The following is a 26,583-nucleotide window of genomic DNA, read 5'->3' as shown; positions in this document are numbered from 1 at the left end:
AACTCTGTTTGCATGACTAAAGTTTCTTGTTTTGTTTGTTTTCTTGGATATTCTGTTATGAGAGACGAAAGATTGTTAATTAGTATAAAAATTGTTCCATAATATTTTAAAATATAAAGCTGACCTTCTTAAGTGGTTTTAGGCTTTTAGCCAAGGTTGCAAATGTTTCAAGTCCACCTCTAAGCAAGCTTTCAAAACAAGGCCGGAGCTGTCTGACATTGATGCAACAAAATATAAAGAATAAGAAAAACAGTCAAGAATACTAAATGATGGATTTATTTATTTATTGATTGATTTGCCTGAAGATTGCGAGCAAGCCAAGAATACTTGATGTCTTGGCCAAAAGCAGAGTACTTAAGTGACCAACATGATATATCAGGCTTGTCCTTTAACACCTAACCACACAAAGTACACCTAAAGAAAACAAGCTCTGAAGATTGAAACTGCCAGTTGATGAGACATGAAAAGTACCTCTACGGATGAAATGAAAGGCATCAAATTAGGGAAAGATTCAGGATCCAAGGACAAGTACAAGTTATACGCTACGAATACTGGAACATCTACTTCCATCTTTACTCTGTATCTCCAAGTAAAACTTCAACAAAAAATGGAGCTGAAGCAGAGAAAAGAGAGAGTTACTTAGCAGTCTTGCGACTCCACGTAAAAAGAGAGACGTTTGCGAGTGTTGACGAAAGAAGAAGAAGAGTGCGACTAGTGAACTGAGGATACGTATAGGTTTTACGAGGAGAAGAGAAAGTGAATCTGCTATCCAAGCAGATGGGTAACTAGTGAACAGGGATCTGATCTTACAGGTTTTTGACAAATGATTGATCGTGTTCGTGTTCATGTGACTTACTGTTACAGACATTGCAATCTTTCTCAGTTTTGCCTCTTTTGTGTGTTTTAATTATTAGAGTAAGCCGGTTATGTATTGGTTAATACCGGTTAGGAGAATAGAAAGTCTTATAAATACTGAACCAATGTAACAGAATACATTTTGAGAATTGAATAACAAACTTCATCTTCTTCTTTTCTCTCTGAGCTTGAGCTCGATCTCATCTCGTTCTCTGGATCTAATATTAATCTATTGAAAAAGTTGAATACCTTCACAACCACACACACAAAATGGCCTCAGAGATTTGCTCTGCTTTGCATCAACACTACAAATTTGAAAAAGCTATTAAGAATGATGGGGATAGCTAAGATGGGAGAGCCTCAGACTGAAGATTTCAGTGTGGCATGTTCGATACACATTCAAGATTTAATTCTCAAATCACTTTTCTATTAATCATACTATTTTTTTACTCAAGAAAGTAAAAACGAATGTCATCACCATTTGCAACATTATTCTATACAGTTTGTACCAAAAATAAAGCAAAATAAAATCTCAAATCATTGACATTTGTATATCTATGTCACTTACTAAGCACTTAACAATAAAGAATGTCATCACCATTCGCAACATTATTCTATACAGTTTGTACCAAAAATAAAAGTAAAAGAAAATCTCAAATCAATGACATTTGTATATCTATGTCACTTACTGAGCATTTAACAATCAAGAACCAATAAAATGCTATCTTAAGCGAATTGTTGGTATCTATATTCTCGTTCTGGTCTAGGACATGTGTTATGTTATCCTCAGTAATATTCCCAACTTCTTTAAGTTCTGAAAAAATGAAATCTAACTTACAAATACATGATTTTGATTCACTAAACATAGACATTTATCGCCACAAAACAGAAATCATCGAGAGGGAAACTTCAAAAGAATGTTATACATCATACTTGGGTAATATCATGATTGAGCCATTGATTTTCTTATCCGCAAAGTAATAAAACAAACTAACCATAAAAGGACTTGATAAAAGAACCCAAAACATCGAGAAAACCCTCTCTGTGACCCACTGTCGCAACAAAGTTAATCAATAAGTAAATTTAATCTATTATGTACAATTTCTAGCAAAGTAAGGAAACAACTCACACTACAAGGCACAAGAAGACAACAAGAATAACTAAACATAACTTCCAAACCAACCTATTAAATACCTACTTTTATTTTTCTTGGTTTCTATAATACCTAACTAAACTATTTATTTAAGGTTTTTGTCACTAGCATATATAAAAATAAATTGTGATTTATTTAACCTTTTATTTGAACCTTTATTAAATCATATGATTATTGATGAGCAACTATTGTACATTCAGACAGCGTTAGATACATTATAGTCTGAGAGATGAGAGGGAAATGAGTCTACCAAGTGGGTGATAACGAAGTGTTTCCTATTCGTTCTGATGAAATACTTACTAGAGGAAAACAAAAGTGTTCCTTCTACACTCTCAGCATTCCAAGGCCGAGGAGAAGATTTATGTATGATGCTCTCACCGCTTGGTTCTTTGGTATGACATCTTATACAAAGTCTGGATGATGTCTAAAGATATATCCCACTGGATTAGCCTGCCAAAAGAAGAAAGAGCATTGTGATGATGGGTTTATATACGGTTGCGACGGCGGTGGGTGGAATTTCCGGTGACTTTGCGCACTCGCGAGATGGTTAAGATCATTTTCGGTGATATCATCTTTCTTAGTTGCCACGTCGGTAGAAGGTGATTCTTTACGAAGATCAACTTCAGTGATATCATCTTGGTTCGTTGCCAGAGATGACTCTGAGGGTACGCGAGAAGTAGATGATATTGGAGGGAGAAGGGGAGACTCGAGGTTGGGATGCTCGTACATGGTGAAAAATCTCTCTTCTTCTTCTTACCACGTAGGAAACCACACGTGTATATTGTCAGATATTACACATAATTGATTAAAACATAACTAAATTGCATCTTTATTTCTTCATATTGTTTTCTTTAATAACCGAATTAAACCTTTTATGTAAGGAATTTTTTGTCACTAGTATATACAAAAAAATGAAATTAGATCTAAATGTAAATATACATCTAAAAATAATAATTTAGATTTTTGATATTTTGAGTATTTTTAGATAAAGTGGGTTAATTAAGGCATGTTTCTTCGGAAATTGGAGTCAAGCATATTTTACTGTTCACTGGTGTGGAGGAGTCAAGTTCTTTAATGTCCAATTCCATTCAGAGGATGTCTCATTTCACCCCTCTCGCCACCACTATCCACGTCCAACAAGTCTTAAATATGCTATATTCAATGCTCTCATGCTCTTATCTGTCTACCTATGTTATGGATTTGAAGATAGAAATCCCATCAAGTGAAGCTTACATATTGGGCATAGTTGGATGGCCTTATATTGTTAATGCAGTCGATGGTGTTTTTACACCGATGTCAAGCGATTTTCGTCATCAACCAGTATCTCCGACAAGTACAAATGTTCATGTCTGTCTGAGCCATTCAATGCTTGAAGATTGCAGTCCCGTAGCCTTAAAACTAAAGGCTATTCAAACCTCCTCATGTCGGAGCCATGAGAGATCGTTTTCCCTTTTCCTTCTATTGATAGGAGTGAACCCTTCAACCAAAATCCCTCTACATGAGAGGTACTCTTCTCTTGGCTCCAAAGCCAATGAATATCGTTGCTTTCCTAACCGCTTGATATCTTGTGTAATGGTTCGTTTGGGACCGGAAGATACAACGAGACTTATGCCAATGGGACTTGAGGTCTTGGAGCTCTTAACGTCATGACATACAGTGACTATTTTAAAGTGTGGAAGATTCGAAGGATGCGATAATTTCTTTATGTGGTTATTTGTGGGTGACACCTTTAAAACTAATCTTTTACCGACGCTTTTGAGCGGTGTCTCATTTTCTCTGTCAATCTCTTTGAACAATTTATCTACTTTAACTTATGTTGTTTTTAAAGTTCTTTGTTGTAGTCAAAGAGGATGGATAATTTCATCTATCTCTTGTAAGTTTAAAGTTTAAGATAATGAAATGAAAGGTTGTACAAAAAAAATCAATCAAGTATATAACAAAACACACCACACATGTAGCAGCTAATTCGAAAAGAGCACCATCTTTTCTCTTTTTTTTTTACTTCAAAACAATATTGTCCTTTCAAAAAGGAAAAATAGGAAAAAGGGGGATCACTTTTTTTCATCCGACTTTTGCTAAAAAAAAATCCACTCAAAGAAGAGGAAGAAGCACATGTTGCACTCCTACGTGGCCTAGTGTTAACCACTAGTCTTGACAAAAGACAGCTCTTCAGGGCATATTCTATACTATAATAGTATAATTCAAGTCAGTCACTCTAGCTGACTTAGAGTTTCTCTCAAGTTGTCAAACGTGTGCTTTACACGTGAGAGAGAGACTCACATTTAGTCTGAGTGACAAACAAGTGAACAACCGTACACGTGGAGAGGAGGTAGCAAAAAAAAACTCGTGTGCTGTCTTTTGCTTGGCCCCCAATTAAGTACCCCAGACGTGAATTTGCGTGTAAATTTTAATTTACCACGGTAGATAGTTATCATATGCTCTCTCGATAGGATTCTATATATTTAACCTTCTCGCCTTCTAATGTTGTTTATTCTCATGCTTTCAAATATCAGTACAATAATTTTAATCAAAAAACAAAGTTACCATAATTATTTTCCATATCACACCTTTTTTTTATTTTGAAAGTTTATCTTCCATATCATACTTAACATAATTACCATCATATGTGAAAATGGCAGGAACTGTAAGCTTATTATCCCATAAAAAGCGATATAATTTAGCCATGAATATTTAATACGGAAAAATTCCCCTCTCAACTATATGCAACACATAAATTAACAAGGAGTACAAATTAGACTAATGCTAACAGTTGGGGTAAAATAATAGTTTTGCATGTTAATTTGTTCATGTTGGTTAACATGCAAATTGCGATAGACTAGTTGTTAATAAGACTCGCTAATGCAAATAGTTTGAACCAAAAATTGTCATCGAGTGTCATTGCAATATTATAATTTTGTACTCGCTTCTCAAATATATTAATATATGAATTTGATAAATTATGGTTAGGGTACTTAATCGGAGGTTGGAGCTTGGGCTTAATAAACAAATGAAAAATATGTGAACTTACATTATCATATAAAACACGTTTACATAACTTATCAATATAGCGTGGTCTTGACTAGTTTCATCATCATAACTGAGTGTATATTAATTGACAATATCATAATAATATTCAACGCATCATAAAGACAAGATATAAGTAGGAATTTTCAAATTGATTGATCGGTTGAGTTACTTTAGAAGAAGACTAGTTGGAGAATTTTTACCAAAAAAGACTAGTTGGAGAAAACTAAACGAATTGATTTCAGCCTATTTTAACCCAAATATTCCAATCAAGGAATAGTTAGCTATAACTGAAAGGAACAGTTGTGAAAAGAAGAGCAAAGAGCATCCGCATCAGTGTCTTTTTCATCAGTCTCTTGTCAAAAAAATAACAAAATAACAAAAAGTAAGAGAGAGACATTACGAAAGACGACCTCTTTATGAAGAGACTTTTTAAAATTGTCAAGGGATCATAAAGCTACGCGGCACTTTATTTCTAGTACAAATTTAGTTTACACTTAAAATTTAATTACACAAATTCTATTATTCTAAAAATATTAATAAACTAATATCTAGAAACTTACTTGTAGAAACACACCGCTAGTGATGACCCTACCTCCTAGGATATTACAATCTAGGTCCCTGACTTTTAATATTTTTGTCGACAGGTTCCGGATTTTTTAATACTTCTGCTTCACTTTTTTTTTTGGTCGAATTACATTGGTAATCGTCTCGGCTATATCCTATATATATTAATAACTCTTCTAGAGACAAGCAATTAAAATATCCTACTGAGAGAGAGAAAAACAATGGTGGATCCTACTGAAACAGAAATCGTTGAGGTCGACAACGTCTACGAAGATACTATTCTCAGTGAGATCCAAACCGCTGGCGAGAATGCTGTCACCGGCGCTGGCGAGAATGCTGTCACCGGCGCTGGCGGGAATGCTGTTACCGGCGCTGACGGGAATGCTGTCACCGGCGCTGACGAGAATGCTGTCACCGGCGCTGGCGAGAATGCTGTCACCGGCGCTGGCGAGAATGCTGTCACCGGCGCTGGCGGGAATGCTGTCACCGGCGCTGGCGGGAATGCTGTCACCGGCGCTGGCGGGAATGCTGTCACCGGCGCTGGCGGGAATGCTGTCACCGGCGCTGACGGGAATGCTGTCACCGGCGCTGGCGAGAATGCTGTCACCGGCACTGGCGAGAATGCTGTCACCGGCGCTGACGGGAATGCTGTTACCGGCGCTCAGGGCATTTTCAGGACGTTCTTTACCTGGTTCGTGGGGCTTTTCCCCAGTGATGCGCTCCCCAACGACTCCGAACAAGAAGCTCTCCTCAGCAGCTTGGTCGATGGTGAACCAACTCTTCCTGTTGTTGCCGGCGGTGGAAACGGCGATGTTGCTGGCGGTAGAAACAGAGGCGGTGCTGGCGGTGGAAACGGCGTTGGTGCTCCCGGCGGTGGATGGTTTTGCCGAATCTGGGGATCCCTTCACCGTGAAGGTCCAAACGACATTGAGGCCGGCTCTACTGCTCCTAAAGATACCGCTCTTGTTGCTCCCCGCGGTGGGTGGTTTCGCCGGATCTGGGGATCCCCTCACCGTGAGGGTCCAAACGACACCGAGGCCGGCTCTACTGCTCTTGACGATACCGCTCTTGTTGCTCCCCGTGGTGGGTGGTTTCGCCGGATCTTGGGATTCCGTCGTCACCGTGAAGGTCCAAACGACATCGAGGCTGGCCCTGCTGCTCCTGAGGTTGTCGCTCCTGTTAGAGTTGTGAAAGACTTGTGGCTGGAATTTGTAGGGGAGGCGAATGGTTTTATTAAATGGGTGATTACATCGTGCTTCCTCTTCGTGCCGGTGAATTATCTACTAAAAGGAAGCAATGATGTTACGTCTACACTCTCAACATTGCAGTTGCAGCTACCAACAATTTTCCTCCCCACGGTGTTCTCCTACGTCACATGCATATTGGTATCTAAGTTGTTCCAGTCAACAAAGATAAAGACTGTGTTTCAAGGATTTGGGATTATTATGGGAGTGGTAGCTTGCGTGGAGGCTTTCTACTTTGTAGGTCATGAAGCTCACATAAGCGCTATAATTGTTATGGTCGTGATTATCGTTGCTACTGTAATCGCAAAGTGTTGCGATGGATGATGACTTTTGTTATAAGAAATAGGATACTACTCAATTAAAAACAATTATAATAAATTTAAAAGCTGACCGCCATTAGAAGATATATAGTACTGTTTTCGGACATCTGTAAGTATAATCTTCAATATTTATATTTATTTAGACTATTTTTTCTGTCGAGTGGCATTGTAAATCGAGTGTACCAAACATAACATGACATATTAGAGCGCATATTGGGTTGTTAGCATATACCCGTTTGAGCACCAACCAATAACTTTGAAATACCAAATTTGTGAATTTGCATAAAACTTCAATCTTTTCATGCAGGAACATTTTGTTTCTTTCCTTGTCCCCATAGCCATCACTTGGTTTACCTTACACGTCGTCCCCGGACCGGCTTGGGGAAAATATTTCCACTCGTTGGTTTACTCCCTTGTTTAGCCGAAAAACCAAAAATCTTATTCCCGGTCCGAGAGGTGTTCCACTCGTGGGAAGCATGAGCCTACATGCTTAAGGCCAAATATCAGATTCGCAACTGTTTCAGGATCAGGTGTAAAGTTGAGGGTTTGAATTTTGGATAAAAGGTTTATGAATATTTTTCCAAAGATAATAATTAAGAGCATGCCCATCAAAGTTTCATGGGGGAAGCTCTCACACATCCCAAAAAAAGAAAATTATAATAATAGAATCTGATGAACTCATCTCGCAGGGGTGCCTCCGGATGAACCCGTTTCATCATTTCGCGGGTTCCACGCAACGTGGCAGCCCGCTATTGGTCCGCTGTTTTTTTTAAAAAAGTCAAACGGAAAAAAAAAATTAAAGTTGTGAACCCCTTCCCTTTTAAAAAAAAAAAATCAAACGAAAAAATAAAAAAAAATTAAAGTTGTGAAACCCCCTTTTCATTGATGGGCATGCTCTATGGGCTAAAAGAATTTATGCTTATGGGCCGAATATATTCAGTTCTCTGAGCCTAAGGTCAATCCATGTGGCTCATTAGCTCATAACGGCTGTGGCTACGATGAGTAACGCCAAACGGCTCATGGTGTTTAATCTCAGTGATACTAAGGTGATAGTGATGTGTCATCCTAAAGTGGCAAAGGAAATACTGAACAGTTCGGTATTTGCAGACCGGCCTGTCGACGAAACCGTTTACGGTTTGATGTTTAACTGAAACATGGGATTTGTTCCAATTGTCCAACCCGAAGCAAATCAAACGCTTGGAGGAGCAGAGGCGAATGGTCGTGACTCAGATGGTGAATGCCTTTACACTTAATGTTGGAACCGTGTTTGAAGTGTGTGACTTACTCAAAACAGCGTCGCTATGCAACATGATGGGTTTAGTTTCCGGGAAAGAGTATGAATTAGAGACTAATAACACCGTCGAATCGGAGTACTTGAAGGGTTTGGTTGAAGAATGGTACGATGCTGAATTGGACCCGATCATATTCCTTGATTAGCTGGTCTGATTTCCAGCAAATCTGGTTTAGGTGTTCTCAGCTCGTACCGAAACTAAATCAGTTATTGAGTTAAATCCTGGCACTATATGCTCATGATGATTTAAAAGGTTCCTATCTAACTATTAAATGATTAGATTCTTGCAAATGTACTTTGTTATACAATAGAAACTCTATAAACTAATATTAGCTAAACTAATAAACATAATAAATCAATAAATTTTGTAAGTTGGTTTAAAATATAACATAAATTGATAAAATATATATTTAATAAAACTAAATTTAAAACGTAATTTTAAAGCCTATGATACATTTTTCATATACATCTAAAACTATAATAAAATTGTATGAAAGTCAAATTTATAAAATTTAATAAATATATAAACTGATCAACTATTATTTTTATTTTCCGAAATTTATATTCTAAAATATTTTAAAAAATATTTCTATAAGTTAATAAAATAACCAATATTAATTTATAGAGTGTTGTTATATATTAACATGAGGCCTGCTTCTATCCTTCATGCACTACATAGATGATATTTTTTTGAGAATTCAAAGTAAATAGTGCAGACACATTCATAGCTCATTGGAGGCCTTGTATGCAGATTTTAAAACATTAGTTTTAAAAGATGATAAATACATATGTATTTCAATCGGGTTTGCTTACATTATTTTTTTCGAATGAAAACTTCGGTTCTGATTGTAATAAAACATACAGTACATTATTCCTAGTTTTAGTATTTTGAGAAAGAGAAACAGGAGAGAAAGAATCTCTTTATAAAAAAATCTAATAAACCAAACGAAGAAGAAACTTTGGCAGCAGATTTGATCCTCTCCGTGTCCAGTTCATCTTTCAGATCCGACAAAGTTAGTTCCACATTTTTCATCCTTCCCTCGAGTTGTTGGACCCGAGACCCATCAGACATTGTTTTATTCCTCTCCAAGGAAACCTCCTGAAGCCTTGAATTCAACCAGTCAAGATTAAAGCCTGCTTCCTTCAGCACAGTCAACTCGCTTTGAGCATTGTTCAGTTCAGTCACAGACAAGCTCTGTGGAGATTTTCTCAGCATCCCCACGAGGCCGAGGAGGAGATTCATGTATTCTGTTTTCATACCTTGGTTCTTCAGTATGAAATCTACTTCACAGTCTGGCTGTTGTACAAAGATATCTCTTACTGGACCAGTCTACCAAAAAAGAAGAAAGAAAAAACATTGTTACTATGCTAACCATGATGCTGGTGATTATTAATGGAAATTTAAAAGAAGAAAAGGAAACAAGTGGCAGCTTACTTGAGAAGAAATGATAGATTTGATCATATCCTTGTCCAGTTCAACTTTGAGATCCGACAAATTCAGTTCCACATTCGTGACCTGTTCCTCGAGTTGTTTGACACTAGGCCCACCAGAGAGTACTTTCTTATTCTCCAAAGAAATCTCCTCACGCCTTGACTTCAACCAGTCGAACTTGAAGCCTGCTTCCTTCAGCTCAGTGACTATTCGTGGACACTTTCTCAGCGCCTTCGCAAGATTGCTGATGAGATTCATGTATGCTGTTTTCATCCCTTGGTTCATCGGTATGACATCTAATGCAAAGTCTGGGTGCGTTACAAAGATATATCCCACTGGACCAGCCTGCAATTATATATATATATATATCAGAAAGAACATTGTTACTATGCTAACCATGCCGGTGATTATTAATGGAATTTTTTTTATAGAAGAAAAGGGGCTTACTATGATAGATTTGATCCTCTCCTTCTCAAGTTCGACTTTGAGATCTGACAAAGTCAGTTCCACACTCTTGATCTGTTCCTCGAGTTTTTTGACCCAAGGCCCATCAGAGACTAATTTCTTCCTCTCCAAGGATATCTCCTCAAGCCTTGAATCCAACCAGTCCAGCTTGAAGCCCGCTTCCTTGAGCTCAGCCAACTCACTCTCAGCGTTGCTTAGTTCAGTCACAGAAAAGCTCTGTGGAGATTTTCTCAGTGCCTCCACGAGGCCGAGGAGGAGATTCATGTATGATGTTCTCACCCCTTGGTTCTTTGGTATGACATCTATCGCAAAGTCTGGGTGCTGAACAAAGATATCTCTTACTGGACCAGCCTACCAATGATTTAATTAACAAAAATAGAAGAAAAAAAAACATTATTACTGAATGCTAACCATTCTGGAATTGTTAAATTTAAATAAGAAAGAGTAAACTTCATTCGGCTTACTTGAGAAGCAATAATATTGAAGCCATTGTAATCTAAAACATCATTCTCAGTTGATTTTCCTTGATGAACAACCTCGAAAACTTTCATGTAGACTTCAATGGTTAGTTTGTTTTTCTCCAGAAACCCTTTTTCTTGGAGCTTCGTCAAAGGCAACGTCCTACCTACACCCCAGCTTGGGGTCTCAGCGCAGAACAACCTGCGTCTGCCTTCGTCTGTAATAAGATTAAACAAAAACAGTTATGTATTAACTTCTCTTCTTCATCAATCAGATACACAAGTACAACAAAAACAAACTAAATGCAACATATATAATCAAGCTCATCAATACCAGGTGATCTAAAAAGCTCTTTGCCGGATTGGTTCAACAAAACGAAGCAAAAACTAACTCTCCTTCTCCATCCAGATCTCAATCTATGAGTATTCACATCTTGCAGGTACATAGACAAGTGATCACCAGCACAAACGCAAAGAAACCTAATTAAGAGAAAACATTAGTTTTTTTTTTAAGTTCTAAAAATATAGACAATAATGACAAGGATTTCGCCCCTTACCAGTTGCAGCCGCCGCTTGAGAAGATAACCGACTTCATCACATTTGTCCTTTCGGAGAAGTTGTCTATCTCCAAACTTAAGGCCTTGTCCAATTCCGTCCCCATTTTAGAGCTTGTTTTTGATTCCTTGCGCGAACAAAAAAAAAAACAAAATGTTACAGCTCCTAGGCCAAACCACATTATACATGCACAAAAAAAACATAAATCTCACCGACATAATCTTGACCAATATTGTTATCACCAAACTCCATCCAACCACAATAGAACCTAACATATCTAACTTTTTTGGGTTAAAAATCTACGATTAAGTTCAAAACGGGAACCCCATGAGGCAGAGTGGTTAATCAACAGTTCCAAATCAAACAACAAAACTTTTTTTTTTTTTTTGAAACACAACAACAAAACTTTTCTTACAACGAAAGAAATCAATAAAATCAGTATGTGTGCATAATATTATTCATACAACTTAACAGACAGGAACGAGTTGAGTTACCTACGATGAGACACGAAGCCTTGGCAACTGTTTAAGAACTTCAGACGGTTCGAAAGTCAATGGCGATACAATAAAAGAGGAGAACCTTCTCCTCCTTAAATACGACCACTGGATAAAGGAAAAGGACTTTTCTCTCTTTTCGATCTGGACCGTCCGCTGGATTGAACCATGTAATGTTAACCGTTGGATATTTTAACTTTTTGTCCTATAGTAAAAAACAAAAATGCTTACGCAGACCCTCGAAGTCAAACCATAGATATTTAGTTGTAGATTTTTTTGGTTCTTTTTCCCTTTTCTTTTACTGAGAAGGCATGTCAAAAGTAGTTTTTTTTCCTGATCAATCTTGACCATCCGTTTGGATTTTAATATACTTTCAACCCTTCGATTTAAATTTCTTTTTTAATTGATTATTTTATAAAAACTTTCATATATTTTTGTTTATTAAAGTTTTAATTGATTACTGATAAGAGCAATTTGTAAGAAATTAAATAATGAAAACCATGAAAATTCAAAAATGGTTCAATGCAAACAAGTTTCCGGTAACAAAAGCGTTACTTAAAGTAAAAGCTCGAAGCACGGAGCCAAGACCGCGGCAACCTGCAAAACCACAATTGAAACAACTTATCAAAAGAGAAGCATTTCGAACTAAACAAGAAGAAATAACAATCCACACCGAACCACTGTCTATCAACGCCACCACACCAAAAAAAAAAACAAATCTAAGCCGTAATGCACATCGGATCCCGGAATAATCTTATTCTTTAAAATTTCATACTCTACTCAGACAGTGTCGTGCCTAGGTGTTTGGGGGCCTAAAGTTAGAGTAAAAAAGTTTTCATAATTAGTAATAAATATCTATTATATAAAACTTTACAAAAAATTATGTATTTAATATTTATAGATTCATATGAAAAAGTGAACATAGTATTTCTTAAAAGAATACAAAATACATAGTTTATCAAACCAAAAATGCAAGATTTCAAATTATCTATGAAGATTTTATAATTGTTTAATTAAATATGTGTTTATTTAGATATGTTAAATGGTAAGCTTATAAATGTATTACTCCAATAGTAAAAATAAAATCATACAAGCTAAAAAAATATAATTTAAAGTCTAAAAATTAAATAAATAAAATAATAGTTTTATGAAGATAGATGATAAATTAAATCTAAAAATCTAAAATATAATAAAATAAATCTAAATAGCATAAATAAATTATTGTTTAAATCCAAAACTAAGAGAAGTTTATATATACAATATAACCAACTTAAAATGAAATTAAAATGGGGTCGCTAAAATGTGTTATACAAGTTGAAGCCTAAGTCAGTTGTCTTTCTCATGACAAGGTAAACACACATCTGTACTCAAATATGGACTGTCTCAGCAAAAAGTATCATTCAAGACCACTTTACAACAGGATGGAACACAACAGTCATGCATCATCATCTCATATTCGGGTATGTCTTCCAAACCACTATCTACGCAATATGGATAGAAAGAAACTGTAGAAGACATGGGATGCACCAATTACGCTGCTACAATTAAATCATCAAAATCATGGGCAAAACCGTAAGAAACATAATCATGTATATACCAACATTAAAACTCTGAGGACATTAGGGGTTTTAGTAATTAAACCCCTCAACTAAAGATGAATCGTAAAAAATAATCATTAACTAAAAATCCTATTAAATAAACCCATCAACTTTAATTTTGTTAATGTATGTTATCCTCCGTTTAAAAAACTGTATAATATTGAAAACTTAGTTGAGGAGTTTTTTTACGATTCAAAAATAGTTGGAGGGAGGGGGAGGTTATCACTAAAAATCATTCAATGCTTTAAAAGGTTTATTATCATTTATACATTGTTTTATATTGATTTATAAGCCTTCAAACTAATTTATAAATTTTAATACAATAATTTATCATAAAATTAATTTGTACAACCTAAGTTAATAATTATCAACACTACTTAGAACTCAATATAACTCAAAATATTAAATTATTTGACATTTGGCAATAATGATATAAAAATTATGTGTTTATATCATCATTGTCAAATACTCTTTCCGTTTCTTAATGATAGACTTTTTAGAAAAAAAAATTATTTCAGAAAGATGTATTTTTTTGTGTTTTCTATGAAAGTTGTAAACTTCAAGAAAATTAATTGACTTTATTGAATTATTATAGGTTAAAAGTTATTGAAAATTGAAAATTACAGAAAACAATACATTTTTTATGATAGTTTAATGTATTTTCTTAATATGTGTGAAAATACTAAAAATTCTATTTTTTAGGAACAGAGGGAGTATCAAATAATTTAAGGTTTCTAAGTTATATTAAGTATTAAATAGTATCTAGAATAATTCATCCTTGAAGTCAATAATGTTAGATTATTTTATCTTAACAAATAGCAAAAATTGTAAAAAATTATAAAACCATTGCGAAACTGTATTAATCATATGTAAAAGTATTAAAATATTTATGAAGATTTATAAATCGGTTATAAAGTAATGTATTAAAATTTATAAATGAGTTTTAAAGACTTATAAATCAATCTAAAACAATGTATACTAAAAATCACTAAAAATCATTCAATGCTTTAAAATGTTTATTATCATTTATACATTGTTTTAGATTGATTTATAAGCCTTCAAACTAATTTTTAAATTTTAATACAATAATTTATCATAAAATAAATTTGTACAACCTAAGTTAATAATTATCAACACTACTTAGAACTCAATATAACTTCAAAATATTAAATTATTTGATATTTGGCAATAATGATATAAAAAATTGTGTGTTTATATCGTCATTATCAAATACTCTCTCCGTTTTTTAATGATAGACTTTTTAGAAAAAAAGTTTGTTTCAGAAAGATGTATTTTTTGTGTTTTCTATGAAAGTTGTAAACTTCAAGAAAATTAATTGATTTTATTGAATTATTATAGGTTAAAAGTTATTGAAAATTGAAAATTACAGAAAACAATACATTTTTTTATGATAGTTTAATGTGTTTTCTTAATATGTGTGAAAATACTAAAAAATCTATCTTTTAGGAACAGAGGAAATATCAAATAATTTAAGGTTTCTAAGTTATATTAAGTATTAAATAGTATTTAGAATAATTCATCCTTGAAGTGAATAATGTTAGATTATTTTATTTTAACAAATAGCAAAAATTGTAAAAAATTATAAATCATTGCGAAACCGTATTAATCATATGTAAAAGTATTAAAATATTTATGAAGATTTATAAATCAGTTATAAAGTAATGTATTAAAATTTATAAATGAGTTTTAAAGACTTATAAATCAATCTAAAACAATGTATAAATGATAATAAAGATTTTAAAACATGACGTTTAGTGATAAAACTCCTTAACTATTTTGAATCGTAAAAAAACCTCTCAACTAAATTTTCAACATTATAAACCCTCAACTTATAAACCGTTAACATATGTCACCTTCTGTCACGATTTTTTAGACGGAGGGTAACATATATTCACATAATTAAAGTTGAAGGTTTATTTCACATGATTTTTAGTTGAATTTTTTTTTACGATTCATCTTTACTTAAGGAGTTTTATTACTAAAACCGGACATTAATTCTTATATTCCGGTTTATATAGTACAATGATGTCATAGAAAAGTGGAAGGGTGATTCTTTATTCCTTAGTTTTTTAAACACTTGAAATAAACTGTTTATTATCAATTTTACATTCATTTGGAAACATATTGAAATTAGTGAATAGTGAGTGTTATGATATTAACGAGAATATGCCTCGTTACTGATTAATGGGTAACTACGGATCGATAGCCTGCAATATTGTTGTATATATAAGTTGTTTAATCGGGAAACGTAGGTAGTGGAGTTAGCAAAATTGCGTTTCGTGCATGCATTTTTCATAAAATACAAATACATAACGAATCAGTACGTAGATTCATGCATGAAAACAATATTTATAAACAACGATATATTCATAATTTCTTTTCTTTTTTATTGGTTCAAGAGATTTGGACTTTAAATGATACAGACACTTCGAATATTACGATCCACACTGTACCACACCACCACAGTTAACAGTAATATTATATATATATATATATATCATATATCTATATATTTTTATAATTGTTAGAACTGCACCGTAGTTGAACCGCTTATTCCACACCGCTCAGTACGATCTGCAGTCACCGTTCCAAACCAAAAGGCGAAACCATACTCAGTAAAATATAATGTTTGACAGGCTAATAATAATTTACGTAGTCAAGTGTTTGATCCTATCACATACAATGTTTTTAATTTGAGAGTCAATTCAACAACCGTACATATATTAAAGGGGTCCGAATGTTAACATGCTGGATAACTACAGAATAAATGCAGTGTGATTCAAATAATAACAAAAATATATAGATATATAAATATATGTAAAGTTTTTTATTATTATTCATGACGGTGTGATGCGGGACGGTTGGTTACCGTTCGAAGCGTAAGTATTATATGTCTAAATATTTTTTTTTAATATTTTAATATTTCCTTCCTTTTTATTAATTGACTTCTATATATCCATATAATATTCCTGTTAATTTTTTTTCTTTTTGACTCTTCTTACTATTTAAATGAGATGTGATACCTTCCAACAACATATCACAAAAACAATTGAAAACAAGAGGCGAGGGGATATTAATGGAGAGGGTAAATTTACTAGTTACATGTTCTTTCTTTTCATTATCTAACTTTTTGACGTGGAGTCGAAGATCATTTGATACGTCCATCTAAATAAGATTTTATGTTATTTTTTTCTTCTGATAGATTTTATGTTGTTCGTCTCATGATCCACTAAATTTCTGAGAAGCCAGCACCAAAAGAATGTTGTGGATTTTACTTGGTCTGTGTGTTAATGCTTTTTCGCGGTTTTGTTCAGGAAAATCATGAAGGTGAGAATTTGCCTCCGGAACTGAATCAAATCAAGGAACAAATCGAAAGAGAAAGGTTTCTGCACATTCAGGTAAAAAAACTTTTGTTGCTTCTACAATTTTTTCTACGTACTCTTAATTATGTTGAAAAGTGATGACTGATGAGCCGATGAGAGAACTAAACAAAGACTTATAAAGGTTATGGTTATACGCTAGGTATTGCCAATAGATGATAATCTGAAAAGAATTTCTACCCCCAAAAAGTGAATTATTGAATTGACAGAAATCATTTGCGGATAGACCAAGTGTGGTTACTCATGCTGCATATCATCATTCTCTTGCCTCAACCCGGGGTGCTGGAGTAAATAATGATGGAGGGGACAACAATATGCTTTCTTTGAGAATAAAAACACCACTTCATATTTTCAAATATAATCCTCCGGAAGAATTTACATCTCCACTTCCCAAGAAACAAGTTATCAAGCTTCCAATTGTTAAACAGCTACCACGAGCCATTACCTGGGTCTTCACGGATAGGTATGTTTTTGTACTTCATGTTAGTTTCAGTAATCAATCATACAATATATACCACACGTAAATATATATATATATATATATATTTATATTTTTTTTGTTAACATTGCAGTAATAAGCTAATGGCTGAAAGTGATTCTGTGATCGGTAAGAAACAAATAATTTATGTCAAAGGCCAGGCAGAGGAATTGAGCAGCAACGACGAAGAAGATGAAGAAGAAACCGAGAAAGAAAAACTGGAATTTTCCAAAGATGCAGATCAGTTTATATGGTTAGTTTTTGCTTTGCATATGTTACTGATTACTAAGCGATCATTTATGTGCATGCAAGAAGGGCATTCATATTATAAGTGGCGGATCTAGACACATTTGTAGTCGGGGGCACCCGATATCAAAAAGAAAATAAGATTGGAGGCACTTTTTCATAATCTTCTCTAAACTAAGAATATTTAACAAAATAGACTTGAATTATTCAAGAAAAAAAAGAGTAGGGGGCACAGGACCCCGTACCCATACACACCTGTGTCCGCCCCTTGATACAACTTCAGATTCTAAATTTGTATATATGAACATATGAATTGAGGCCTCTACTATTCTTTAACAATAGTTCGTTAACAATAATTTTGTAGGGAGGTTGGGCAAAAACATAATTTAGATGACCTGGTGGTGCAAAGTGCTCTCTCCAAGTTCTTTGAATTAGATGTTTCAGATATCTTGGTAATTGTGAAATCGAATCTTCATCAATAATTTTGTTTGTGTTCAATTAGTTATCGACGAATATATTATCTTCATGTTTGTAGGAGAGATACAATGATCTCAAGAAGCTTAAGATCAATGAAGGAGATACTGGTGAAGTTTCTGATGTACGCATATTTACTTCTTCTCCGGAGACTACTGAAAGGCGTTTTTGCCGTCGTTGCTTGGTGAATTCTTGAAACTTTTATTTGTTGTCACCCCCTCCCCCCCCCCCCCGCCCCCCCCAAAAAAAACATAATATTGTTATTTTACAGAGATTCGATTGTCGTGTGCATGAAGAAGATCAGCCTGAGATTTACAATGTAAGCTTTAATTAATTTATCTAATTATTATTTTTATTGCTTAAGCCTTAGAAGCTTAAGTGATCAACTTAATTAGATGACTTTGGCTTGTCAGAAAGAAAACCAATCTAATTTGTTTGAGAAGGAGGATGTTAGAAAACAATGCAGTAACCATTGCTACCTTAAGGTACTTTCTCACTCTCTCTCTCTCCCACACACAATATTTGTTCATTTCTTAATTTTGTCTTTTACTGGTTTAACAGCTAAAGGGTGTCACAGAAGCTGATCATATGGTGGATAATGATAACTATGTATCAAACAAGAAAGGGAAGAATGTGGTCTCAGGTACAAACACGGAAACTGGACACTGTGTATATTTTTTTTTGATCAACTGGACACTGTGTATTAACTGATACTAATCAAGAAATAAATGAAATTACAGAGATGTCTCAAGCATACAATGAGTGGACGTCTGTAGAGATGGATCTTTACCTCAAAGGAGCTAAACTCTTTGGTAAAAACAGGTATAAAAATGTTTAACAAAGAAATGGTATTAATATACGAATAATCTAATTGAGAATTCTCCCTAAATGCTATCGCGATTATCATTGAATTAATCTTTATCAAAACTAAAACATTTGGTCACACATACATCCGGTTTATCACGTAACTAGCTAATTGAAGTATCTTACTGGTGTTACTTTCGCAATATATATACTTACAACGTGATTGGGTTCCTTGTCCATGCTCTGGCCGCAGTTGTCTTATTACAAGAAACGCACTTCCCGGACTTAAGACGTGTTTAGAGGTTTACAATTACATGCATGAGCAAGATCAATATAAAATGTTACTAGAACATGAAGAAACTTCAGAAACAGACAATCAGGTAAAATTAAAATATTCAATCGTCGTGACATTTATGTTTTTTTTGAACTTTTTAAGTTTCATATAGATATGATATTAATTTATTGCAGGTTAATAAAGAGACATCGCGAAAAAAACGTAGGCTGGTCCGGAAAAAAGTCAAACTCCAAAAGCATATTTATCCGGCTGCTATAAAAAATACAATGAACGAAATAGAGAAGTCATATAAGCAGTACACACCATGCACTTGCGAGCCGGTATGTGGAGATCAATGCCTTTGTTTCCGTAATGGAAATTGCTGTGAGATATATTGCGGGTATGTGCCATTAACTCTTCTCATTCGCAATCGAAAACATTCTTGAAGTCTTAATATCGTAAACTCATCAAGTTCTTTCATATTCGCAATGGAGGTCAGCACCAACAAAACATAAGTTTATATTTTTGATTCAGGTGTCCAAAGACATGCAACAATCGCTTTGGAGGATGTAACTGTACAAAGGGTCAATGTATAAACCTAAAATGTCCTTGCTTTTCCAATTTTCGTGAATGCAATCCAGATCAATGTCGGAGTTGTTCGCTTAGGTAACATTTTCATTTTAATATAAAAGTCGGTGATTAAATTTCAAAATAAAATAAAAATCTAAGAAAACTTTGTTTTAAATATAGTTGTGGAGATGGCCATGGCTCTCTTGGTGAGACATCCAAGACAAGCGAATGCAAGAACATGCAACTCCTCCTTAAGAAACATAAAAAGGTTGCCATCGACGTCAAGTCAGCATCGAATTTTTATTTGGAATATACCAAATAATTAAATCTTCTTTTTTTCTTTCTATTATTAACTAGATTCTCCTTGGAATGTCTAATGTTCATGGATGGGGTGCATTTACACGGGTAAGAAAACATAATAATATCATAACATATGTATCTTGGAGAATACTAGAGTTGTGTTTAGATTCAAACCAGCTTGGTTAGAACCATCCCCCTATATATGTGAACATGTTCTCCTTTCTCTTTGTTTTAAATTTTTTTCAAACTTTAGACCATTAATGATATAAACTGAGTTGATCTATCAGCACTCCCTTAAACAAAATGAGTTTCTCGGAGAATATACTGGAGAATTGGTCTCCGTCGATGAAGCAGAGGAACGTGAGAGAGCAGATCACAAGCTTGGTTATTCCTACCTCTTTAACTTGAATGATAAGGTAATTTTGATCTCCTACCTTCTCTTCTACGTTCATAATTACATTTTTATTACAAATTTGTTCTCATAAGTTGAAATAATATATTACAGTTCGTCATTGATTCTCGCCGACAAGGAAACAAGTTTAGATTTCTCAATCACTCATCAAATCCGAACTGCTGCGCCCAGGTACCAAGTTATAGTAGTTTTTTCTCGGGAAATATATTAACCCTAGGACAATATTGATTGATTTAGAAAAGGTTACTTCTGTCAGTTTTCATTAATTGACTAGAAATCATGCTTGTATCAACTTAGTCGTTTCTGCTTAGTTCTAATGTACAATTAATTATATATCTTCAAAACGTTCCAAGAAACTCAAACTAATTAAATGATGATCTTTTAATTAGCTTACAATTTATTGTTTTTTGCAGGTGATGATTGTTAAAGGAGATCAGAGGATTGGATTATTTGCGGGTAAAGCTATCAGAGAAGGTGAGGAGCTGTTCTTCGAATATAAACCAGGAGAAGCGGATAGGTCTCCTAGCATATCTAGCGACAGTGGTAGCTCGAAGCCAGAGAACAGCAGTTCATCTACTTAGACTTGAATCTGAGGAAGATTGACACAAAGCAGTCGGTTTTGGATTCTAATGCTATTTTGCGTAACTAAAGTTCAGAGTCGTTTTGGTTTGAGAAAGGACAAATTTTGAAGTATTATGTTTTATTGTTTTAAGGTTTTGTCTGTCTCATGTCTTTAACTCTTGAAGTTGCCAAATGTCGATGTTGCTCTTCCTCCTCCAAGCTACCATCTTCATAATCAGATCCCTATTAAAATTTCGAAGTACGTACGTACCAACCATTGTCAGACGACTCAGACCATAACGAATTGATGAATAACTCACTAACCATCCTAATTATATAAAAGATAAACCTATGATTAAACTAAACTTTTTGTCACGTGCAGTTCCAATAAGATCTTTAAGTAAACAGTACAAAATAAGCGATTAAAATTCACGAGTGAAAACACTGATGAGAGTCTCCAGCTAGATCTTTATGGTCGTATAATTACACTGCGTGAGTGTGGTTAGTCGTTGGTGACAACGTGCATTGTCGTTGGATTGGATAAACATCAACTTCTTTGGGGCCACTTCCTCGACCACTCGCCCAACTTGTTTTTCTCTTTTCCGTATAACATAATTAAAAGTAACAAAAATCATAGAAAAATAATAATAATGATAATAATAAAAACAATAATAATAATAATAATAATAATAGCATGCCACTAATCCAAATTCGATGATCTGCTACGACAAAAAATAATAATTCGATGATACAAGGGCTTATTTAGGGAATAACCAAAAAAAAAAGAGAAATTAGATTTTTAGAGAGAGAGAAAAGAGAGATAGGAAGAGAAAAGAAGAGAGAGGGTGGGATTTTAGTTAGATAGTGAATTTTGTTTTTTTTCTTAGCTATTGGGTGCAATTTCTTATGATACAAGTCATGTCACAGTTTCACAAATATCTTCCCATTTTCAAAATAATTGAAGTTGGATGATTTGTGGATGTCATGTTTTTTTTTTTGGTGTAATGGATGTCATGCTTTCGCTATCAAAAGGAAGAAACCTTAAGTATGGCTAGGCATGAACAGATATTTATGCACCTTTTTTTTTGTTCAAAGGATGATTTGATTAGAATGAAAATAGAAAGATAGAGTTTAAGGCACAGGAACACTATTACAGAGACATGTCTTTGCAATTGAGTCTGCTAGTTCATTTTGAGATGTAGGAATAAAACTATAACGACATGAAGTAAAAGAAGAAGAGGCGAGAGACGCGATGTCGGAGAGAGTTCCGTAGAGCTCTGTCGATCGTCGGTTCTCGTTAATCGCTTTGACAAGCACTTGGGAGTCTGATCTAAGCCAGATATGGGTGATACCAAACGAGATGGCATGCATAAGGGCCGCTTTTACCGCCAAGCCTTCAACTAGGAGCGTCGATGGAACGTGGTGTTTAATTTGAGCTCCCCTGCCCGATTCCTCGAGATTCTGGTCCGTGAAAGTCCATCCAAGTCCAGCTCTTTTCAAATCTGATTTTCAGGCTGCATCGATATTACAGATGATTGTCTGGTGAGGATCGAGAGGATTAGTCAGGTGATGTGTTGCTTGTGTGCGTAGCTGGGTGGGCTTCTCTGTTGAAGCCTGAGCCGTGACCCATTCCTTTGCTCAACTATGGTCTTGCCAAGAACCTCCGAAAAACAAAGAGATTTTTGGTTTAGTTATATATCAATAGAATCAAGAAATGAAACCGAACAAGAATCGAATGAAGACTAAAATTTCTATGATATAATTTATATACTTTTATATATATTAACTATTTAGTTTTAAAATAATTTAATAATTTAAATATTAATTATAAACTGAAATATCCAAAACTAATTATCAGAATTTTTTTATCTGAAATATTTATAATTATTTGAATCATCCAAAATTTTAAAATTGATATTTAATTTTGACAACCCAAATTAACTAAAAACTGAAATTGAATAAGATCCAAAATTATTTTGGATAATAGCCTTTAAATATCCGAATGAATAATAAATTTCTAGAACAGAATCAAGAACAAGAATCCAATGACCATGGTTAAGTATGACTGTGCACAGAGCCGGCCCTTGGACCAAGCCAATAAAACCCTTGCTTCCAGCCGACAAATTTAAGAAGATATTTCGGCCACAAAATTACTAAAAACTTTCTTAGTCTAGTGGTATAGCGCTGAGGTAATAGATTTCCTTGCATCATCTTGGGTTTGAATCTGCTGTAGTACATATTTTTTTACTTTTTTGTTTTGATAAGTGACCACATTTGTTCGAATCTGCTGTAGTACATATTTTTTTACTTTTTTGTTTTGATAAGTGACCACATTTTTTTTTTTGCTTTTAGCCTTCTCAAACCTAGGACCGGCTCTGACTGTGCACATGATTGACTGGTAATCAATCTACACTAATCAAATTGGTTTTGCCCTCTTGTTGCATACTTAAAATATATATATATACACACAAATATTTGTATAGATTTTGGTCACTTTCCACAATCTTTATGCATAAGCCAATGAATCTAACAAGAAAAAGCTTCCAACGGGCCCCCAACATACAAACAAAATACACATGAATAAAGAATGATCTAAACCTGGTCATTACCAGAACCCGGTCTAAACCGGTATAAGCCAACAACGACTTTAACCCGCCAGAAAAAAAAACAAACAAACCATTTTCAACGGAACCCAAAGACGTTGAAAGCTCCAAGGAACATCAACTTAACCGGAACCAACAGAACAACGATCAAAGGCATATGCTGAGACGCCACAAGGCGGCTAAACCTCTGCAACGACTTCCTCCCTGTCTTCATCATCCCCGAGAAATCCTGACCGTTGATTTGTCTCCCCGAGCTCCCGCTGCTTTCTCTAGCCACCAGTATAGGCCACCAGAGACTCCGGCGATGCTCCCTCTTCTCCCTCCTTATCTGACTCACTTCTTTCCTTATCACACTCCTAACCGCTTTCAGATATGAGTTCATGTCGTGGTCCCTCTGTATGGTCCCGCTCGACCCGTACGCCGCCCTGTCGCCGAGAATGTCGAGCGGATGCGGCGTGTTCAAGAACACCGTCTGCGCTGCTCTCAACCTCTCTTCCTCCTCCGCATCTTCAAGAAGGTACAAACCGTTTCCCGGAGGAAGAAGCTCGTGTCCGGGGGAGAAGGACTCATCAGGCTGAAGGATGAGAAGCTCTCCCATGGGAGAATACAACACACTCTGCTTGTTGAGACAAGGATGGCTACGGAAGTTGCCGTTAACAGCCTTGAGAAGCTCCGCCACGTGGTAAGGGTAGTTACAAGAGAACGCTCTAGGGACGATGTCACGGTGCATTGTTACAGCTTGGACATGGCTTTTAGGCAAGCCTAGCTTTTTGAGAAGATTATCTCCTCCGCATAGCACGAAAGGAGCGCCGAATGTTATAACAGGGAGTAGAGAAGAAGCGGGCACTTCGCCTCGGACGAGTAGCATGAGGTTTAGGAGTAAGGATAAGCTTCCGCCTAGTGAGTGTCCGGTGAAACGGAAGTTAGCTCTGTTTTTATGGGCTTTTAAGTGGGCTTTGACTTCAGGTAGCATTTGTTCGTACATTCCTTTAGCTGCTTCGTATATTCCTCTGTGGACGATCACACCGAGCTCCTCGAATTCGATTGGTTCGAAGAGGAGGTTCGCTTGCCACGAAGCTAGGGATTCAGATCCCTACACGCAAAGTTCATAACATTAAGAGAATGAAATCTAGAAAAAAAAAACAGAGTTTGTCCAAAAGAAACAGAGTAAAAACAGAGTTTGTCTAAAAAAACAGAGTTTTGAGATTTTTCCGTTTGCTTACTTGAATGACAACGAATCTGGTTTGGGTTTGATCATCATCGCATATAAACCAATCGCAAGGGGAAGAGATTGTTGATTTCAGGTCGTCAGCAACAGCTTGTTTGACATTTTCTTGGGCAGCAACAACGGAAGTAACAGAGTCGGTTAAACAAGAAGGAACCTCTGATGATGAATTCTCATCGTTTTTGGAGGAGGAAGTGAAAGGAAGAATGTTGTTGGTACGAGAGTGGAGGTAAGAAGCAGCTGATGCAACCATCTCATATGCGGCGGAAGCACTGATCTTTCGACCTTTGTTGCTTTCAACTTCTTCTTCTTCCACCTTTGGTTTGGTCTCATCTGAAACTTCACCTTTTAAGGCTAACTCTGTTTTCTCGGCTGATGAAGTTACGAACTTAAGGCCGTAATATTTGGAAAGATTCGCAGGCTGAAGGAAAGAGAAGATATTAATACAAAGACAATGTAGAAACATAAACCAAACGAAACAGAAACAGAAACAGAGTTAAAAGTTCGAACCTTTATTTTAGAAATGGAATAAGCCAAGTTTCCCAGATAAGACATTTGAGCATAGAGTTTTGATTCAGGTAATGAAACCCTTTTCAGCAATTTAGAGAAGGAGTCTCTGTCCAGCTTAAATTTGTTTTCTTCGTAACATACATCGCATCCACCATCTTCTTCAGGTGATACGGCGTCGTTTCGCTCCCCATCCTCCTCTTCCTCTTCTTCTTCATCTTCATCATCGTCTTCTTCTTCTTGTACCTCTCCGTCTCTCCACAAAGATTGCACATCCAATATCTTCAAAACCCAGCTCCCATTTCTCCTCCCCGTCTCCATTTCCACCGCCGGCGTTTCCTCCGCGATTGGCGTTCTCGAATCGCCAGAATCCACCAAAACGGCGTCGTCCAAAGCCAATCCGCTGCTACTACGTCTCCTCGACGCAATTCCACCGCCGCGAGACCAAAACGGCGTCAATGGGAGCTTGAAAGAGAACCCAAAAGATCCTCTTTTTCGCGATGGCGCCGCTGCGGTTGCTCTAACTTCAACAACTCCTCCGCCACAACCGCTTACGCCGCTTCCAACCGCTTTGATCGCTGGAATTACGCCGTGTAAGCTTGTATTCAAACACAAACTATCCATCTTTGTTTTTTTTTTCCTCAATAAAAAAGAAAAGCTTTTATTTTATTTTTTCTGTTCCTTTGGGAGCGATTCTTATTCACAGTTGGAATTATTAACAATCTTTGAAAAAAAAATTGGAATGTAAAATCTATTCCACAGAAAGAATTAGAAATGAGAAAATTTAGAAGGGAAGAAGAAAGAAATGTTTATCAGCCGATCAGATCTACCAAGACAGGAAACTTCTGTGTGAGAGAGATCTTTTCATCTCTTTAAATTAGAAAAAGACGACTTTATTTGCTTTTCTTTTTGAGATTTTTTTTTTTGACTACCTCTTTTGCGATATTTTAATTTGAACAAGAAAATATATAACAAATGAAGAGTTTCTCGGAGAATTATTAAACGATGTCGTTTAGCTTAAACATACAGACGTGTAAAACGCGTGAGTTATCTATCCGCCCAACACGTTTTACCCCACATAGGGCCCATCAAGCGAGGGGGTAGTCGAGTTGGGTCAGACTATTTGCCGACTTGAGAAAAAGAAATTCAAAATTATTTATTATCATAAGGGAAATATTTATAGTCTTTCATTCCATATCTAACTTTATTTGCTTGGAAATACTGTAGTTGGTTAGTTTCAAGTTTCAACACCTTAGTAAATTTTGTATTGGA

General features: G+C 35.4%; 3 protein-coding genes across 6 annotated transcripts; 1 reads left to right on the top strand and 2 right to left on the bottom strand.

The window, feature by feature from the left end:
* Nucleotides 1–9,228: 9,228 nt before the first annotated feature.
* On the bottom strand, nucleotides 9,229–12,008 carry LOC106369302 (MATH domain and coiled-coil domain-containing protein At2g42460). 4 transcript variants are annotated; one of them, XM_048742013.1, is made up of 8 exons: nucleotides 11,859–11,923; nucleotides 11,577–11,641; nucleotides 11,367–11,491; nucleotides 11,144–11,289; nucleotides 10,816–11,027; nucleotides 10,334–10,702; nucleotides 9,890–10,231; nucleotides 9,229–9,784 (listed from the first exon to the last, which is right to left on the bottom strand). In XM_048742013.1, the coding sequence occupies exons 2-8, from the start codon at nucleotides 11,637–11,639 to the stop codon at nucleotides 9,335–9,337; spliced, it is 1,707 nt and encodes a 568-aa protein (XP_048597970.1). In that variant the 5' UTR covers nucleotides 11,640–11,641; nucleotides 11,859–11,923; the 3' UTR covers nucleotides 9,229–9,334. The 4 variants fall into 4 exon arrangements, with proteins under 4 accessions (XP_048597970.1, XP_013664891.2, XP_013664893.2 ...); XM_013809437.3 differs by having other exon boundaries at nucleotides 11,577–11,632; nucleotides 11,859–11,920; XM_013809439.3 differs by lacking the exon at nucleotides 11,577–11,641 and having other exon boundaries at nucleotides 11,859–12,008.
* A 2,940-nt stretch (nucleotides 12,009–14,948) lies between these two features.
* LOC106365429 (histone-lysine N-methyltransferase MEDEA-like) lies at nucleotides 14,949–21,187 on the top strand. The gene is made up of 17 exons (XM_013804863.3): nucleotides 14,949–16,875; nucleotides 17,067–17,320; nucleotides 17,430–17,588; nucleotides 17,946–18,033; nucleotides 18,117–18,239; nucleotides 18,327–18,374; nucleotides 18,469–18,540; nucleotides 18,617–18,698; nucleotides 18,796–18,877; nucleotides 19,113–19,239; nucleotides 19,328–19,533; nucleotides 19,668–19,799; nucleotides 19,884–19,971; nucleotides 20,061–20,108; nucleotides 20,291–20,419; nucleotides 20,509–20,586; nucleotides 20,829–21,187. Exons 1-17 carry the CDS (start codon nucleotides 16,768–16,770, stop codon nucleotides 20,994–20,996), a joined length of 1,992 nt encoding a protein of 663 aa, XP_013660317.2. The 5' UTR covers nucleotides 14,949–16,767; the 3' UTR covers nucleotides 20,997–21,187.
* Nucleotides 21,188–23,436: 2,249 nt separating this feature from the next.
* Nucleotides 23,437–26,245, bottom strand: BNAA09G51230D (phospholipase A1 PLIP2, chloroplastic). Its single transcript, XM_013809435.3, has 3 exons — nucleotides 25,315–26,245; nucleotides 24,803–25,225; nucleotides 23,437–24,672 (listed from the first exon to the last, which is right to left on the bottom strand). The coding sequence occupies exons 1-3, from the start codon at nucleotides 25,933–25,935 to the stop codon at nucleotides 23,659–23,661; spliced, it is 2,058 nt and encodes a 685-aa protein (XP_013664889.2). The 5' UTR covers nucleotides 25,936–26,245; the 3' UTR covers nucleotides 23,437–23,658.
* Nucleotides 26,246–26,583: the final 338 nt, after the last annotated feature.

This window comes from Brassica napus, chromosome A9 (genome assembly GCF_020379485.1).
Source record: "Brassica napus cultivar Da-Ae chromosome A9, Da-Ae, whole genome shotgun sequence".
In the NCBI taxonomy this organism is placed as follows: Eukaryota; Viridiplantae; Streptophyta; class Magnoliopsida; order Brassicales; family Brassicaceae; genus Brassica; species Brassica napus.
The sequence above is the reverse complement of the archived record's forward strand: the minus strand, read 5'-3'. Positions and strand labels throughout refer to the sequence as shown.